Here is a 17,837-nt window from a genome sequence, read left to right as displayed (position 1 = left end):
CAAATGTACAAAATCCAGGACCAGGAGTGGGTCCAAACATACAAAATCCAGGACCGGAAACCGGTCCGAATTTGCAAATTTAAGGATTCGAAAGTTGTCTGAATATACAAAGTTCAAGACTGTGAAACTAGTCCAAATTAACAAAATCCAGAACTAGAAGCTGGTCGATTTTGCAAAATCCAGGACTAGAATATGGTCTGAATTTATGGAATCCAGGACAGGAAACTGGTCAGAATTTACAAAATCCAGGACTGGAAAGTGACAGAATTTGTAGACCTCTGGTTTCTTGTGTTGACTGAATATGTATTATTCATAAATAGGGTACATATATGAATCAAGTACATTCAATGCATTGCTTTCTTCAGTGTACGATGGTGGTTACAGCTGAACAGACACAATGGAAAGCTAGGTGCTGCACAAACGAAGCTTCGGCAACTCCTGCATGGAAACTAACAACCATCTACATCTTTCTCTACTAACACTTGTGAATTGCTGAAATGGATGGAAAATTCAGATGACCCTACTCCCTCTCCCTCTCTCCCTCTCTCTCTATCTCTCTCTCCCTCTCTCACCATATAAAGATGAGTAATGTGTGTGGCGCCGTTCAGCCCATAGGGGAATATATTATCCCCCTCAGCCTGTCCTGGCAATGATGAATGTCCGGGGCGCCAACGCTGCAGAGTCACCCCCACTATGCCTCCTCTCTCTCACCCTTTCTCCCTCTCTCTCTCTTGCGTAATGCCATCAGAGCGAAGGAGAACAGGAACATTTTTATTTCTTAGTGAACCGCTGACCAGTGACAGCATTGGGACACAGTGGGTCTCTTCACCGTGCCTTTACATCCTCCGCCCTAGATCATGTTTGTTTGCGAGGAACCAAAGTCCCTAGCGTTCCCCGCTGCATTCGCCATCGGCAGCTTAGAAAGGATGCCCTGCTCGATCTCAGGGCGGTGATATTGGCTGCGTCCCCGCAAGCAAATGAAAATTGTCGGACAGTGTAGTAATAGTCAGCCCAAATTGCATCCTAGACTGCCTTGCTGCTGAGTGCTCCGAGATGCATATCAGTTTCAGCACTTTGACAACTTTATGGAAGCACTCTATTCTCCTAATGTGTTTCTGAGATGTTCCGCTCGGTTCAAAGCTCCATTGCTATGTTTCAAAGTGGTTAATAAAGGGCTCGCTAAATTACTACTAAATTGTAATGAAGGAGAACTATGGCGTATGATGTAATGGTGTTGGTACAGTTTGGCCTTTGTCTGCTGACGGCTGTCTTTGTGCCATTTTATGGGTTTAGTTTTATGTTTCTTGTAGGGGTTAAAGAAAGAGACTCCAGGTTAACATAAAATGGCTTCCCAAGCCTTCTGGAGCATCTCCATTAGAGGAAAGGGAGCCATTCATGTGACTGAATGAAACACTATGGTTCTTCTATATGAAGGGGAAAGAAATATAGTGCATGGCATATTTGCTGTTTAATGATGAGGATGAAAATCACATTTTGGCAAGTAAAATATCTTAAAATTGTAAGTAGCTTCAAATAAAGATTAGTATATAAAGTCTTATTCTATTGGCAGATAATGCTGCACATACAAAACATAATGTAAATCAAATAAGCTAAATAAGTTCATAATATTCTTACAAAAATCTCAAAAGCATTTTCTCATAATGGGTAAGATTAGGGATTTAAGTGATACTAGCTTAGCATAAAGTGACATAGTCTGACTATGCACTGCAGAATTTCTCCACTAGAGGAAACAGAACCGTTAGCTGGACTGAATAAAAGAATTTGGTATTACTAAATGAAGGACAAAGTAAGTATGATGTAAATGTTGGTTCTGGTTTGCCATTGTATGCTGATCTGGGACTAGTTTTTTGTTTTTTAATAATGGTTAAAGTTAAAGATTTTAGATCCCAACAAAACAAAACAGCATCTTCTACCCAAGCCTTGTGGGACTTCTCCACTAGAGGAGACAGAGCCACTAGCTTGACTGAATAAGAGAGTGTGGTTGTACTAAATCAGTGGTTCCCAATCCAGTCCTCAGGCCCTGCCACACAGTCCACATCTTTCCTTCATCCCTATGTATTGGGAACTGGAACCCTGAGGACCAGTTTGGGAACCACTGTACTAAATAAAGGAGAAATAAATATGATATATGATGTAATGGTGTTTGTACAGGTTTGTTATTTTTATGGTGAAATGTGGCTAGTTTTTTTTTCTCATATTGGTCATAATTAGGGTTTTAGATAATAGTTAGTTTAGCATAAAGTATTGTTTTTTACCCAGGCTTTATGGAACATCACTAGAAGAGACAGAGCCGCTAGCCTGACTGAATAAGAGAGTGTGGTGGTAGTAAATCAGTGGCTCCCAATCCAGTCCTCAGGCCGTGCCACACAGTCCACATCTTTCCTTCATCACTATGTGTTGGGAACTGAAACCCTGAGGACCAGTTTGGGAAGCATTACTAAATAAAGGAGAAATAAATATGGTATTTGATGTAATGATGTTTGTACAGGTTTGTCATTTTTATGGTGAAATGTGGCCAGTTTTATATTGTTCATTGTTAGGTTTTAGATAATAGTTAGGTTAGCATAAAGTATTGTTTTCTACCCAAGCTTTATGGAACATCACTACAACAGACAGAACCATTAGCTTCACTGAATAAGAGAGTGTTTATTAAGTGAGGTGGTGTGTGATGTAATTGTTTACTTAAACTTATTGTTTTACTTAAAAAAACTGGTGGGTTTGCTAAAAATGGCACAGTTTTCCCAGGTCTTGTGAAACAACAACACCAGAGATAAAAAAGCCATTAGCTTGACTGAGAGTGTGATACTACTAAATGAAGGAGAAATAAATATGGCATGTGATGTAATGATCCTGGTCCAATTTTGCTGTATTGTGCTGGTAAAGGACTATATTTTTGTTTGATGGTTTCAAATAAAATAATATTGTTCCTAGGAAAGCATAAAATAGTATCTTTTCACCCAAGTCTTACTGAACATCTCCACGAGAGGAAACAGAGATATTACCATGACGGAATAAAAAAGTGTGGTACTACTAAATGAAAGAGAATGTATGATGTAAAGGTCCAGGTTTGTCATTTTATTCTGATCTTGGACTAGATTTTCTTTCACAATGGTTAAGGTTCACAGCTTCAGGGAAAAGAAAATGGTCCTAGGTAAGCATAAAATACGAACTTGTAGCCAGGCTTTGTGGAATATCTTCACTAGAGGAGACAGAGCCATTAGCTTGGCTGAAAAAAGAGAGTGTGCTACTACTAAATGAAAGATAAGTATGATGGAATGGTCCAGGTTTGTGATTTTGTGCTGATATGGGACCATTTTGCATAGTGAATAAAGTTTTAGTAAATAGGGTTTTAGTTAAAAGGAACTGATCCTAGGTTAGCATAAAATAGCATTTTTTATCCCAGTCTTATGGAACATCTCCATTATAGAGGAAACATGACTGATTAAGTGTGGTTGTACTACATAAAGGAGAAATAAATATGACCTATAATGCAACGTTGTTGGTACAAGTTTAATACATTAAGCTGACCTGTGAGTAGTTTTTCTGCTAGTGGTTGAAGTTACAGTTTTTAGGTAAAAGCAACTGATGCTAGATTAGCATAAACAGGCCTTGTGGAACATCTCCACTAGAAGAGACAGAGCCATTAGCTTGAGTGAATAGAGAGTATGTTGTGCTGACGGTCCAGTATAATAAAAGCATGGTGACGTTGAAAGTCATATAGTAGCAAAGAGCTGCGAAATAGATGCCCTCGCATTAGCGTACCGCCTGGCTCCCGCTCAAAACTCGGCCGAGATTAATCACCTGTCAAAATGGCTTGTTTTCCAGTCTTCTCTCTCTTACTCTCACTCCTCTCACACTCTTTTACTCTCTTCCTTTCTCACGTATAATTTTCCTCACCATCTCTACTATCCCCCTTCCACTCTTTCTGTTCTTTTATGGAGGGATGGGGGCAACCTGCCCAAAGGCACTGCGGATGATGAGGGGCTGGGGAGTGTGTGCATGTCTGTGTGTGTTGGCCACCCTATGCAGCTAACAAAGGCACATGTAACAGACTGTGCTGCCTGAATGCCAATTATCCAGGGGTCTTGGATAAAGCCCTAGACACCAGGGTCATGCTGCTACGTTAGTGCTAATGCGCTAACCCCTGCTGGACTCCACTTCACAGAGAGGGCCAGAGTGGCTAGCGCGCTAACAGCTAATGGTGTCTACTATACCCCGCACAGTGTTAGAAAAACAAAGAGAACACGCAGAGGGTGACAGCGATAGGCACTTACTCGCACACTATAAGCTAGCCATGATCATAACCCTGTCCTCGTGGCATTTGCTCTCATTCGATCTGACATTTTGCACAAGCTCAGGGAAGCCATTTGCTGCGCTTGTACATAAGCCTCAATAATCAGCAGTAGACGCCACGGCCATATGAGATACACATAGCCTGTTCACCATCCAGCAAATGTCTTTTCATCATACTGTACTGCTCTGTATTCCCAGCATCCACTTTTTCCTATTTTTTATTTTTTTTTGGTGGGGTTAAGTTTCCTACAATACTCCCCCCCATAGGTATTCACTCAAAGGAGCTGTTGCTAATGAGGCTAGCAGCGGCAGCAGGAGCAGCAGCAGCGGCCGTCTATGATCTATGAAGCCTGCTGGCTATTTGTGGAATGATACCTGTGATTTTGTCTCGAGTTTCGCCAACCCCTTCATTTATAATCAGCTTCCAGCTCCAGGTTTGCTAATCAGCCGGTATAATCAGAGCAGGAGAAAATCGCAAATAGCCTAGTCGACTCATGTGAGGAAACAATGACCTTCTCTGCACATTAGCGCACATCTCGAGGTAGAGTGTTACAAGGGCACTGATTGGTCTAAATGGAGTCTTCCACTGCTAAGGGCTGAATTAGCGAGCTAATGAGAGAAGTCGCTGTTTGAGCCTTATCTCTCTCTGCGTTGCATTGCGGTGTACGGATCAAACATCTGAGAGTGAGAACTGATCCAAAGACAATTTGTACCTGGAATGAATGTGATTACGTGGAGGAGAAAGCTAGTCAAGCAAGCGAGTAATGAATGGAAGCTTGTGATAGCATTATGCAAATGCGACTAAGCTAACTGGTGCCCACTAGCATCAATTCAGTGTTGGGCGCATTATCATTGTTAGGTAATATATTCTTTTAATACTTAGTTCTAGTTGTACTCTGGGTTGCTTTGCTTGTCCCACTACGGATATCACTATTTAACACTTTTGATCACCATAAGTGACCACAGCATGGACTACAAATTCTCTTGTCAACATCTCTTAAACCATCATATACTTGCTGCTGTCTCCTTTTTCAGATATCCACGACGAGAATGGTCTGAGACCAGTCATGGTGTATATTCATGGTGGATCCTACATGGAAGGCACGGGGAACATGATCGATGGCAGTATCCTGGCCAGCTATGGCAATGTCATTGTGGTCACCCTCAACTACAGACTGGGTGTATTGGGTAAGTCATCTGCTTGGTTTAACTGGACGTAATGTTGGTGTTGGACTGTGCTTATCTTGTTACTGCTAAAGTAAATGATTTAGAAATGGTTGGAGAAACAATGGCAGGGCGTTAATTTTAGTTTGAGTGTTTTAAGGAAAATTTAAATTTTAATTAGATAGAGGCACAACTGAGTGAACAGAAGATTCCTGGTGGTTTGGCCCTGTGAAAGCTCAGAGGACGGTCGAGGCAGCTGTTGTGACTGTATTTCTTGGATGGCTTTCTTTTTTCCACTGTGGTGCTCATGCACCAGTCTAGGCGTTTCCAGGAACGTTTTCATTCTTTACGAGGCAGAGTTTACTACTCTCCAGAAATGCTGTAGTATTTGAGGCGACAATGTCTACATCCTTTTATAATTGCAAGCGTATTGGATTGTAATTATATTTGACATAGAATGAGTTGTGTGGATATTGACATCTAGGAATTACCCTTGAAGCAGCAACGTTCAGTGCAGTAATTTAATAGATAACCCAAGCAATTATTCTTTCTCTTTCTGATAGCAATGCGCTAAAAATCTTCATGGTTCACAAATGGTTTGTCAGTCTTCCATTGTCTCTGTTTGCTTTGCACTACTTTTGTCCCTCTTGAAATTCCCAATGCATTTAAACATATAACAAAATTATGTAAAAGATATGTTAATAAACTGGCAAAATATGTAAAGTCCATAACGTTCCTACTTTGGTTGGATACGGAGTTGGCAAAATATTAAAATTTTCACCACTTTTTTTTTTCCGTCACGCTTGGAAGGAGCTGCTCTGCTTACCATTTGTTATCGGCTCGAGCTGTCGGCAAAGCTCCCTATATTTAGTTGTGCTGGAGCCAGGGGGAAAAGGTGTTCTGGAAAAAAAGTGTGCACTACAGGGAAAAAGGGGAGAGAAAGAGGGAGAGAGCTGACTTAGAACTGAAGAGCTTGTTAACCATGTACCTTTTCTGATTGTGGTCTCTGAAGGCTGTCTCAAACGCCTGTCGCTCTCACTCTTCAGCTAAACCTATTTATGATTCTAGCCAAGTTCTAGCCAAATCAAACATAAATCAGAAATGTCGGATGAATGGTGGACTTACCTCCCTAAGCAAAGACGAACATAATGATGTTCGGCTTACAAATATATGTGACTGGTCAGCAGCAATAGTGACTCGAGTCACAAATTTGATGATCAAAAAATTAAAAAAGACTTGTAACTTGAAACATGCTTCCAAAAATGATCAAAATGATCTTCTTCTGCTCATTTTTGTGCTAAGTTCAATAGTATTGTTTACTTTTTATTTCGTGTGAATTGCACTACTCTTTGTCTGTGGTTATCCATGTACTACTAGTCATTGTGGAAGGGTAATAAAAAAAAGAAGAACATTTACAATGTACTCCTAACTGCTATCATTAAATAGGTTTTATAATCGTTATCATCAATTTTGGTGTTTTGTGTTGAAATAGCATTAAATTTGCTCAGGACTTGACTTGAGACTAGTCTGTACTGCTTTAGGACTTAACTTGAGACTAGCCTGTACTGCCTCAGGACTTAACTTGAGACTAGCCTGTACTGCCTCAGGACTTAACTTGAGACTAGCCTGTACTGATTTGGGACTTGACTTGAGACTAGCCTGTACTGCCTCAGGACTTGACTTGAGACTAGCCTGTACTGATATGGGACTTGACTTGAGACTAGCCTGTACTGACTTGGAACTTAACTTGAGAGTAGTCTGTACTGATTTGGGACTTGCTGTACAATTAGAAATAAACATCTCAAAATGTATAACAAATGTAATAGTAAATAAAATCAGTGTAGGAGTTTACCTGGTCATGTCAACACTTGAATGTCTTTCTGTACTTCTTGGTTTTCCACAAACTGATTTGATTTTTATTAAAGGCAGATCTCAACTAGACAACAACGAAATAACAATAGTATCCACCAAGTTGGGCCTACGCCACACAGTTATTGCCCGATTTTCACCCTGATTTGTCCTTTCTGACAAATTTCACAATTTGAAGATTTCCCAGGTCGGGAGCTACATGGGAAGTGACTGACAGCATGGATGATCTGGTACTGTGAGAAGGGGTAATGAGTCATCCTATAGCCTTCCGATTGAGCTCTGAAGTGATCAGTGGCCTTCTGATATTTTCACACGTTTGAGTTTTACAACTCAATACATTCATGAGTCCTGTGGTGTGAGATGGTCAGAAATGTAAATGAGTGATTCAGGCAACAGCCAAAGAGAGAGCCTGGAGAGTGGAGCAAAAAGGTAAAGAGACATGCATGACCTCAGCCGTGAGCAGCCGACCATGGAGACAGAGGAGCTGCTTGTTCGGTTCAGTCAAATAATCACTCTCTTTACAATTACAAGTCAGCAGCCAGCTTGTAGTAAATTTTTTCTTCAGCTCTGTCTATTCAGCACTATTCTTAAGATTCATCCTTGGTTTGCATTTTCCCTGCTCTTCTTGTATCAGGTGATAACAGCAGGATCTGGGTTTTGAGTGCTTTTTGTGGCCAAAACTTATGTGTGTTGTATCCTCTTTTTGCCTTTTTGTCTTGTGTGCATGTCCTCGGGACAAAGAAAAAAAAAAAAAATAACAAGACATTCTGTTGAAGATGGACATTAAGTCTGTGATGCTCTCTCTCTCTCTCTCTTTCTCTCTCTCTCTCTCTCTATGTACATCACAGACTTAACGTCCATCTTCAACAGAATGTCCTGTTATTTTTTTTTCTTTGATTTGAAGGATTTGAAAAGTTGTAATGTGTATACCCAGCTTCAGAAAAATCGCAGTTTCACTTCATCAAAGAGGTTCACTTATGACATTTGTCTACGTTTATGTATCAAAATCAGTCATAATTAATTTTTACATGACTATTTTTTAGCTGCCTTCCACTCAATGACTGCTGGGATGGGCTCCAGCTCCCCCTGCAACCCAGAAGGATAAGCGGCTTAGAAGATGTGTGTGTGTGTGTGTGTGTGTGTGTGTGTGTGCATGTATTTTGGCTTCTCTTTATGCCTATTTATTTTTGTTACTGCCCCTTTAAGACTATGTAACATTAAATAGCCTCTGTTTTGATTGGCTGCCCTGCATTGTGCCTCATCCAAAAAGCAGTCTGGGCTGAAACACTTCTTATAACCTCTGCAGGGTGGAGCTAAACTGCTATAGGCCGTGTAAATGCAATGTTTTTTTGTGACATCACAAAACATTGAATTCAAAATGGGCTGTTATTGCAGCATAATGTCCATTTATAGACTGGGGAGTGAACAATACATTCTGAAGCAATCTTTAACAGTGTTTACATACTACATCAAGCTCTTTTATTAAAAGAAGTGAAGGAAATTGAGTGACTGTGATTTGGTGCGCAGCCTGCTTTGTTTGAGATGTTGATTGGAGCCTGATGTCCTTCTGTAGTGCTGTTTTGGGAGCGCAAACCCTTTTTACACTTTGAAGGTTAATGTTCAGCACTGCTGAAGAATCTTAGTGACAGAATGAGTGTTGTGTGTGAGAGTGGGCAGTGAGCACGCGTGTGTGTGTGTAGACACCAAGCAGTCTGCTGTTTACTTGGCTAGAGTCCAGCTGTACCAGTGAGAAGTACATAAGGCCTCAGCTGTTGCTAAACCCTGCAACGTTTTAATTAATTTACCCTCTTACGACACACTTACACACTTACTGCGTGAGAAATGACATTTAAGTTCTAGAAACACATTTATAAAAGGTAACACAGTTACAGACTGGGAGAGTAAGCGGGAAATGTGTTGCGTTTTCTGCTCAGGAATAAGATTACTAAATTGGCTAACATGTGATTGTGACTGTATATAGCCTTAGATAAATGATAGCTGGTGAGGGCAATCAATCAAATGTAATGGGGCATCAGCGTTTGGTTTTGTGTATTGTTTATGTGTGCGTGTGATGCTTTCATAACGACTGCACCATCTGTGGCGGAGCGTCACATGCGGCTTGCTGATGAGGTGTAGCAGAGTGTGTTTAGGGTGAGCTGAACTGAGACGTGTCACTGGCACATGTCTCTCTCTCTCTCTCTCTCTCTCTCTCTCTTGCTTGTTATACACAGATGTGAGCAGACTACTGATGGGCGGTACATACAGCAGCATGTGTTTAAGCATTAACACTAACTATAGGAAATGTGGTTCAGTGTTTTCAGTGTTTCATTCTTTTTTACCTTTAGTTGAAGGACAGAACATCAGACCTAACCTTTATTGCCTGTAGCAAAGCTTTGGAACTACATTTACATACAGATTTCTTATTTAACAACAAAAGAAAATTTAATTTTCATCTGTTGATGAAACTGTTGATCATTAATGAATCAACTTTTGACTCAGACCCAGTTTGTTTCACTCTCAAAAATGATGTGTTTAACACATTTTTGTGATATTAATATTAGTTTGAACCCATTTTATGTCATATTATCAATTGTAACCCATTTTTTATCATATTATTGTCAGTTTCAAGCCATTTTATGTCAAATTGTTATCAGTTTTTACCTATTTTGTTTCATTTATGTCATATTTGTATTAACTTTACACACACACACACACACGTGTGTGTGTACAGTGCTGTGCAAAAGTCAGAGACCATTATTTTATTTCTAGTCAAATTTAAGTACAAGTTTTTCATTTTTCAGTGTCAGGGACAACAAAAGTTTAAAACATATGTAACAGAAAATTACACAGAAGCCTCAACAGCCAAATATAATATGTGGGTTTTCAGTTTTTAGTGCGCCCACTATTTGTCCTTATTATCATTTCCATTCTTTCCTGTTTGGAATTGGTTGGTTGCATTTTCTGCACCTCATGATCACGAGTGATCCCAAAAAACACTCTCGGTGATGTAAAGGTATTGGCCCTTGGGTGGTCAGTCCAGCGTTCTGAGAACACCAGCAGCTTCTTTGCTTGCCTCGGGAATGTTCATTTCTCAGTAAGGGCTTCTTGTCAGCTATAGTGTTGTGTTGTCTTCTCACAGTGGAAGGATGGACAGAAACACCTGTAGATGTTTTCAGATCTGAAGTAAGAGTGGAGCTTGATTTTCTCCTCTCTCTCAAAGATGAAAGCTTTAAGTACTGCTCATCTGATGGCGATTTTGTTTTGGTCTTATCTACCAAGTCTTATTGAAACAAGTGGGGAGATAAGGAAGAAGTGTGGATTCTAAACTTTTAATCGATGGCTTGTTTTGTGTTTATAAGTAGATGTTGATGTTTTATTATGACGTGAATTTGATGAAAAGTTGCTGTTGTGTGTTCAATCTTGTGTTTGTGTTTTTGCCACATTTTTGCTTTTTTGACAAATGTTTTTTGAGAAAAAGTCAGACATGCCGACCTGCTTATACAGCATGTAAATCGAATACAAATGCAATTAATTATGTAACTAAATTATTGTAATTATGTAATTACATGTAACTTATTAGTTGATGAAAATGTTACACACTCTTAAAAATTAAGGTTTGTAAATGAGTCTTGGTTTGGAAGTATGGTTCTAAAAAGTGATTAAAAAAACTAAAAGCCTTTAAACTTTAAAAAGGATTTTCATACTTTCTGGTATGTTTGGTTTGTCTATGGTGCTACTCCAAAGAACATTTTTTGGCACTATTACTTTTAAAAGTGTACCAAACTGCCATAAAGTCTTTTACATGTTGCTGTTAATAATGTCATACCTCGTAGCAGAACTGGTGTTATCAGCAACAATTTGATATGGACATATGCTAATTTTTCTAGTGGTATGTTTTTGTTGAAGTTTGGGTGTTATTGTACATTCAAGGCTATGCCTGGACTTCAACCATGAGCATTCAGTGACAGTGTTTTCACAAAAAAATCAATATCTAGTTTATTCCACTGCTGAGGCTGATGGCAGAGGTTGGCAAAGTGTAACTCTTGATGGAGTGTTAGGCTGACCACTGAAACCCTGTTTGTTCATTTAAAAACAGGCACTATTTGGTTTGTTGTCCCACCATCATCTACCATCATACAAATCCTGAAATGTGTCTCTCACCCTTCTATTGGGTTTAGAAGTGTGTCAGTGGGTGTGTGCGCATGCAGAGGAGGCCAAAAAAATGACCCCTGATGGACCCGAGAGACCACTGAGAAGAAAAGGGCTCCTTAGGGGAGAGACAGGCAAAACTCAGAGGAGCTCAAATAGAGAGAAAGAAAGACAGAGACTGGATTTTAGGATCATACAGTGAACAATGAAGTGACTGGCAGCTGGAACCTTTCTTTTTTCAGCTTAGTGTCAAGTTGCGGATGTGTAAGTGGTGAGTATGAGAGTGTAGGTGTAGGTGTGTGTGTGTGTGTGTGTGTGTGTGTGTGTGTGTGTGTGTGTGAGTGAGTGGACCTTCCTGTGGAGTGTCATGAAGAGCTGGAGGGCAGAATGGTAGTTTCATGGCTACTTTAATGACCATGTTGTCTGTCAAAAGAGAGAAGGGGAGGGGGTGTGGGTGGGTAGATGATATGAGGCCGAGGTGGACAGGCGAGAGCCAAAGAGTGAGAGAGAAAATAGAGAACAGGAAAAGGAATGGGAAAGGAAAGGGGGCAAACAAAAGAAAGCAACGGATTGAGGAAAGATAAGCATCAGTTAGTAGAAGACAAGGGCAATCAAATGGAATTTCATTCAAGAGAAAATGTCTTAAAAAGAGTAGCAGGATATCAAGAATTTACTGCCTTTCATTACTACAACTTAGTTAACAACATTGTATCTTTCAGTTCTTTCAATTCTTTATTTAGCACTTAGAAGTCAAAGTTATTCAAGACATAACAAAAGCATGTTGTAATTAAATGTTACTTATTTCTCACTCAATTCTGTGGAAAGTGCAGATTCTAAAGTTTCAACGAATGCCACATTTGTGATTGTAAATATAAGATAAAATATTTTGGATACTAAGATGCAAAGCACCTCATGGACTTGGCTTGATCGCTCACTCACTTACATTTAGCAGGCTGGAGATTCTCCACCAGGGGGTGCTCTTAGCACCCAAGTAGATTTGGTCCTTCATTAGAGTGGTGCTTTAGATCAGTGACACTGAGAGTTCTTATGTTATTATTTGAATTTGATTAAAAGTTTTTTTTTTGAACAGTGTTGTTTTTGCAGAAAGAAAAAAACATCAAATGTAAATGTAATTAATAATGCAACTGGATTTCTAAAGGTTAAGCTAAAACTGTTGGCGTAGTATTCTGCCTGCAATCTCTGACACAAATTATATTTTAGATTGTAAGTTATTCAGTTCCTTAATTTAAATATTACTTTTTTTGATTGTAACAAAGGTTCACACATTTATACATCCCTTTTTATGATGAGTTCCTCAGTGAGGATGAGACTTATGGCTATGTTGCTATGTTACTTTTCAAAATTAAAACAACATTTTGTAAAGGGTATTAAACATTTAAGGACACAGAAATCTGAATAACGTCTGGTGCAATGGACTAAGCATTCACCCCCACCAGGGTGTTGTAAGCTTAAACCCAGTGATGCTATGGCTGCCTATAAGAGGGAGAAAATGTCTGGCGGAAGTATCTGTCCCAGCTAGTGGGGAAAAACCGTAAGCTAAGAAGTTTGAGTTGGGTGAACTCTAGTGTCCTCAAGTTCAATGTACTCAAGGAAAGCAGTGTAATCAGGTACATTATCATTTTTAGTTGGGCAGCTATTCATTTTTAACAGCGTATACTGACCAAACAAATGAATGTGCACTCAGCTTTAGCGTCATTTAACAGTTACAGTTACAAAAAACAAAAAAAAAAATATATTTGTTCATTTGTCCTTGTATAAATGCTGTTATCTGATTATTTCTTGCTTACTACTCAGTAAGTGTATCTTACTATATTGACACTGTCAAAAATTCGATTTGCATTTTTCTGCATCTTTTGAGCTATCCTTCATATTGTGTGACCATTTTATGATGAATGGACCAATAGGAGTGCTTGGAATAAAATCTCTTTACATTAACATCCATTAAAAGTAAAGAACATTTTTGCCTTCTACTGTGAAATTGCCATTTTGGAGATGCTTTTTTGGACAGTGATGATAACTTCCATCAGTCTTCAGTCAGTTCAGTCAGCAGGGAAGTTTTGTTCAATTGTAGCTAGAGAGAGTTCTTAGTTTAAATATGCCAGGAAATAATGATGAAATTCATTACTTGTTGTTGTCGGTTTGTTTCATATCACTGTTATTTATTTAGAAATACTATTTTTTTATGATGTATTTTTAATATTACGATTTCAATAGTACAATTTCAGTCCTGGGCTTATGACTTGGTCTCTTGGTTTTTAAAACAAGGATCTATAAGCTTCTAACTTTGAAAATGGTCAGGAACCTACAAGAGTGTTCTACAAGAGAATTCTGTTGGGGTCTTCCTCTAGAACATGTCAAATGAGGTCCTGTTTAAACTCCTTAATAAAACATTTGTTCTATTTCATACTTGAATAGATTAGTGTTGACAAAAAGACACTAAATTTGAAAATCAGAGATATTAAATAAGCTGTAACAATTCAGGTCACAAATGTTTTGAATTATTTGTCAATAGTATCCATTTGGTCTTGAGTACTGGCTTTGAGTACTGGATTTCAAAGTCAAAATTCAGGTAATGTGAGAACCCTAAAAGAAAGGCAAGGAGAAACTGAAACAACTGAAGACTGAAGTTGTTGGAAGAACTGAAGTGTAGAAGAGACCTAGGAAGGAACTGTTTTAGCAAATTGCTGAAGGCAACAATCCTGGTCAAGAGCACTCAGGCAGTGCCCGTTATGCCAAGCGGTCACTGACTTTTTGGTTTCAAACGGCACACGGAAAGCAAATAAACAAATGACTAACAGTAAACAAACAGCACGCACATCCTTTAGGCTCCTACATGTTAGCCAGAGCGGATTTGCCTGTGCTAATTAAAAACACTTCATTAACATGACAAAAAAAGCTCCTTCTCTTTTTCCGCTTTTGACGTCTGCCTCTTGCGTGATTTCGGTAATGGACCGAGACCACTCAGAACCTCACTAGCCCCTCTTACTAAACTCGAATCAGGCCATTAGCCTGTCTTAACAAAAGGGTACAACCTGAAAAATCACGAATCTAGTTGTTTCTCATTTTTCAAGTGTATTTTATTTGTTGTTGTTTGTTTCGTGTTCATGATGTGAATCAGTAATTAGCAAGAAAGGAGCTGGTGGTGATTTATTATACACAACGATGGCAGAGTCTGCCGCTGTGGTTTGTAAAAAAAAGCTATACTTCTTGAAATCGAATGCTTGAGCGTGTAGCAGCCCTTGTAATTCGATCAGTGTGTTTGCGAAAAACAAGCACGTCCATTCTGTTTTGATGAATTGGATATGACACCGGACAAGACAGCCGATTTAGACACAAGATGACCCACGCTTGCTAGTTAATGGTGCTCATAGTACATTTGGATTGTACATACTATTTTGATTTACAAAGAAGTGCAATGATCATTCATTGATTAAATGTAATGTATCTTATCTCTTGGTGCTTCAGAGGTATGCATCAGTTCATAGTGTACATCATTTTCACATGAGTAAAATATAATACATCATCACTAGAGACGGCATGATACTACTTTTTCTTCTCTAAAACTGAAACAAATACTGAAACCTTGAGTGTCAGCCGATGCCAATATCAATCCAGTCTTTTTTTTCTTTAAAGCGACTGTCACTACAAACAAAAGTGTCAATAATCACCCACATTTTTACTGCAAAACCTCTCTTAAACCACTCAAACCACATCCAAGTTTTCATTAAGGTCATATCAAAGTACATTTGAGTACAATATGACTTCTTGTGAGCTATTAAAGTGAACAAAACCTAAATAGTCTTGTAGCTAAATTGTACAACAGCCATTTTAGACAGCGGCTAGCAGTCAAAAATGGCTGTTGCAAGTCTTTGCAATCTTATTGAAGACCTGGAAGCAGTTTGAGCAAACTCTAAGAAGTTTTGGGGCTGTTTATACAGAAAAGATTTAGGTGACTATTGACTTCTAGTGTTTGTTAGCAACATTAGCCTCTTAGCTCCAGTAGTAAATCATAATAAGCACTATAAGCAAAATCTGGAAACCAAACATGTCTTGGTGGATCGAGTGCATCTGGAATGAGTGGACAATTGTGTAGATTTTTCACCAAACTATACCTTTAAAAGTTGCTAATCTGTTTATAATTGTAGCTCTTCAGTAAAGAGGGGCTTACAAGTATGCTCATGCTCAACTACTCAAGCAATATATTACCCCACAGGAAGAAATGCACATCACATCACATTCATTCAGTGTGACTGTGTTTGCTGTTTCAGAACAGATTTGTTATAAGATTCAATCGAACTCATTCTTTTTTCCCTCCAATTCCCAATTACCAGTACCATTATCAATACCTAGGATATGATTGGTGCCATCTCTAATTATCATAATTTACCCTTTTTTTTTTAGCCAACTGTGTCTGAACACGTCAGAATTAGATCTCCGCATTTAACCCATCCGTGCAGTGAAACACCACATACACACTAGTGAACACACACACACTAGGGGGCAGTGAGCACATTTGCCCAGAGCGGTGGGCAGCCCCATCCACGGCGCCCGGGGAGTAGTTGGGGGTTAGGTGCCTTGCTCAAGGGCACTTCAGTCACGTACTATCAGCTGAGGGGATCGAACCGGCGACTTTCCGGTCACAAGGTTGGTTCCGTAACCTCCAGCCCACGACTGCCCTTATTGCCAAAAGTAAGTAAACTGAAGATTATTTTTTGTTTTGTTTTTTGTTTTTGTTTTTTGTTTTTTTCCTGTGGAGGTTGTGTAAAGATTTGGATCAACCAAATTCAGTGCATCCCTTTTTTCAGTGCATTCAATCAGTAATGCCAGTAGATTACCACATACTTCCTGCCCTGACTTTTCAGAGGTGTGTTTGTCTTGAGGACCTTTAGGAAATACGCAGTGTAACTTCAATGTTCTGTGTTAAAATAAAAGTTCATGGCTCAACAAGGTTAGTCAGCTTCAGAAAGGTCACTGGCTGTTGTAATGCTGTGCAAAGTACATGCTGCAGAGGTACATCATTTTGAATTACATCTCAGTCCTTTGGAAAAAAGTTGCTCTTTTCTACAGGATCTTTTAAGCTTACACTCGTAAGAATAAAGGTGCCAGCCAGGGTTCTTTGGAGTAATGCTACAGAAGAAAAACATTTGGCACCCTCATGAAAATTTCAGTGAACAGTTCGTTTAGGCACCAGTTTTGTGGATGAAATGTGTGAGTTTGAAGAAGCTTAATTAAGTTTAAAGAACCTCCAAATAATGTAAAAGTTTTATATAATTTTAATGGTTTTCCCAGAACAGTACATCCAAGCCTAGAGCCATTTAGTAACCTTTATTTTTTAGAGTGTGGGTGCCTGACCTTATGCACTTGTACAGTCTTTAACTGAAGGGGTTCTTTAACGGTTCTTTAGTAAAGAACCACGACTAATCTAAGATGCATTTGAATACTGAAGTGGTTCTTTGCAGATTCTTTTATGCCATTGGTCTCACTTTATTTGGATAGTACACTACAGTCTCCTATAGATTATCTACAGATGTTCAAATTGTTAACAAACTATCTGTTGAAACTCAATTGATTCTAAATAGTTGTGGGGTTAGGGTTAAGATTTGGACCAGGGTTAGTGCTAAGACCAGGGTGAGGGTTGGGTTTAGGTTTTGGGTTGAGATTAAGGTTAGGGTCAGGATTAGAGCCAGGTTTAGAGTTAAAGACAATTATAGTGAATCTAGTAGATATTTTGTCAAATGTAACTTAAAAGTAAATTAAGTATCTACAAAGCATCTAAAGTGTACTATGCAAATAAAGTGTTACCATGCCGTTTAGCGCTGGTTTGAATAATTAGACTTTTTGAGTAATTTTTCATTACGTTGGTATTCAGAAGCTTCTTCTTTTCAAGCCAGAAGAATTTTAGTCCAAACAACAACACTTTTAATCAGCAAATGCCTGTTGTTGAACATTGTGGCTGGTTTAGTTGAATGCATCATAAAACCATGCCCAACATCCACCTTACCTCAGAGCTCAACTAGGCATGTGTGTTACTCTCATTACTACTTTCCAACATTTAAAAGTGGAGGAAAAAAAAAGAAAAAAATGGGCATATAAATAACTCGGCAAAATATAGAAAAACAACTGACTACAACTGTGACGAAGATGAAAAAACTGCAATTCTAATTGGTCACACCTTTAGCATCTACATGACTCATTAAAGCACAGCCTGACTATTAATACATATTTGCAACTTATTGGATATAGTTTGAACTGCAGCAATGAACATAACATCATGGATAATTATGAAGCATTAATATTATTCCTTTAAAGTATCTTTTTTA

General features: G+C 38.9%; 1 protein-coding gene across 2 annotated transcripts in view; it reads left to right on the top strand.

Moving 5' to 3' along the window:
* The window catches only part of nlgn4xa (neuroligin 4 X-linked a), a 122,610-nt gene that overhangs the window by 28,693 nt on the left and 76,080 nt on the right, over positions 1–17,837 (top strand). For both annotated transcript variants that reach the window (XM_036563566.1, XM_036563565.1), the window contains one exon: positions 5,350–5,502. In XM_036563566.1, the coding sequence (XP_036419459.1) occupies positions 5,350–5,502 (153 nt within the window). The remainder of the gene's footprint in view (positions 1–5,349; positions 5,503–17,837) is intronic.

This window comes from Colossoma macropomum, unplaced genomic scaffold (genome assembly GCF_904425465.1).
Source record: "Colossoma macropomum unplaced genomic scaffold, Colossoma_macropomum, whole genome shotgun sequence".
Lineage (NCBI taxonomy): Eukaryota > Metazoa > Chordata > Actinopteri > Characiformes > Serrasalmidae > Colossoma > Colossoma macropomum.
This window is presented reverse-complemented; position numbering and strand designations above follow the sequence as displayed.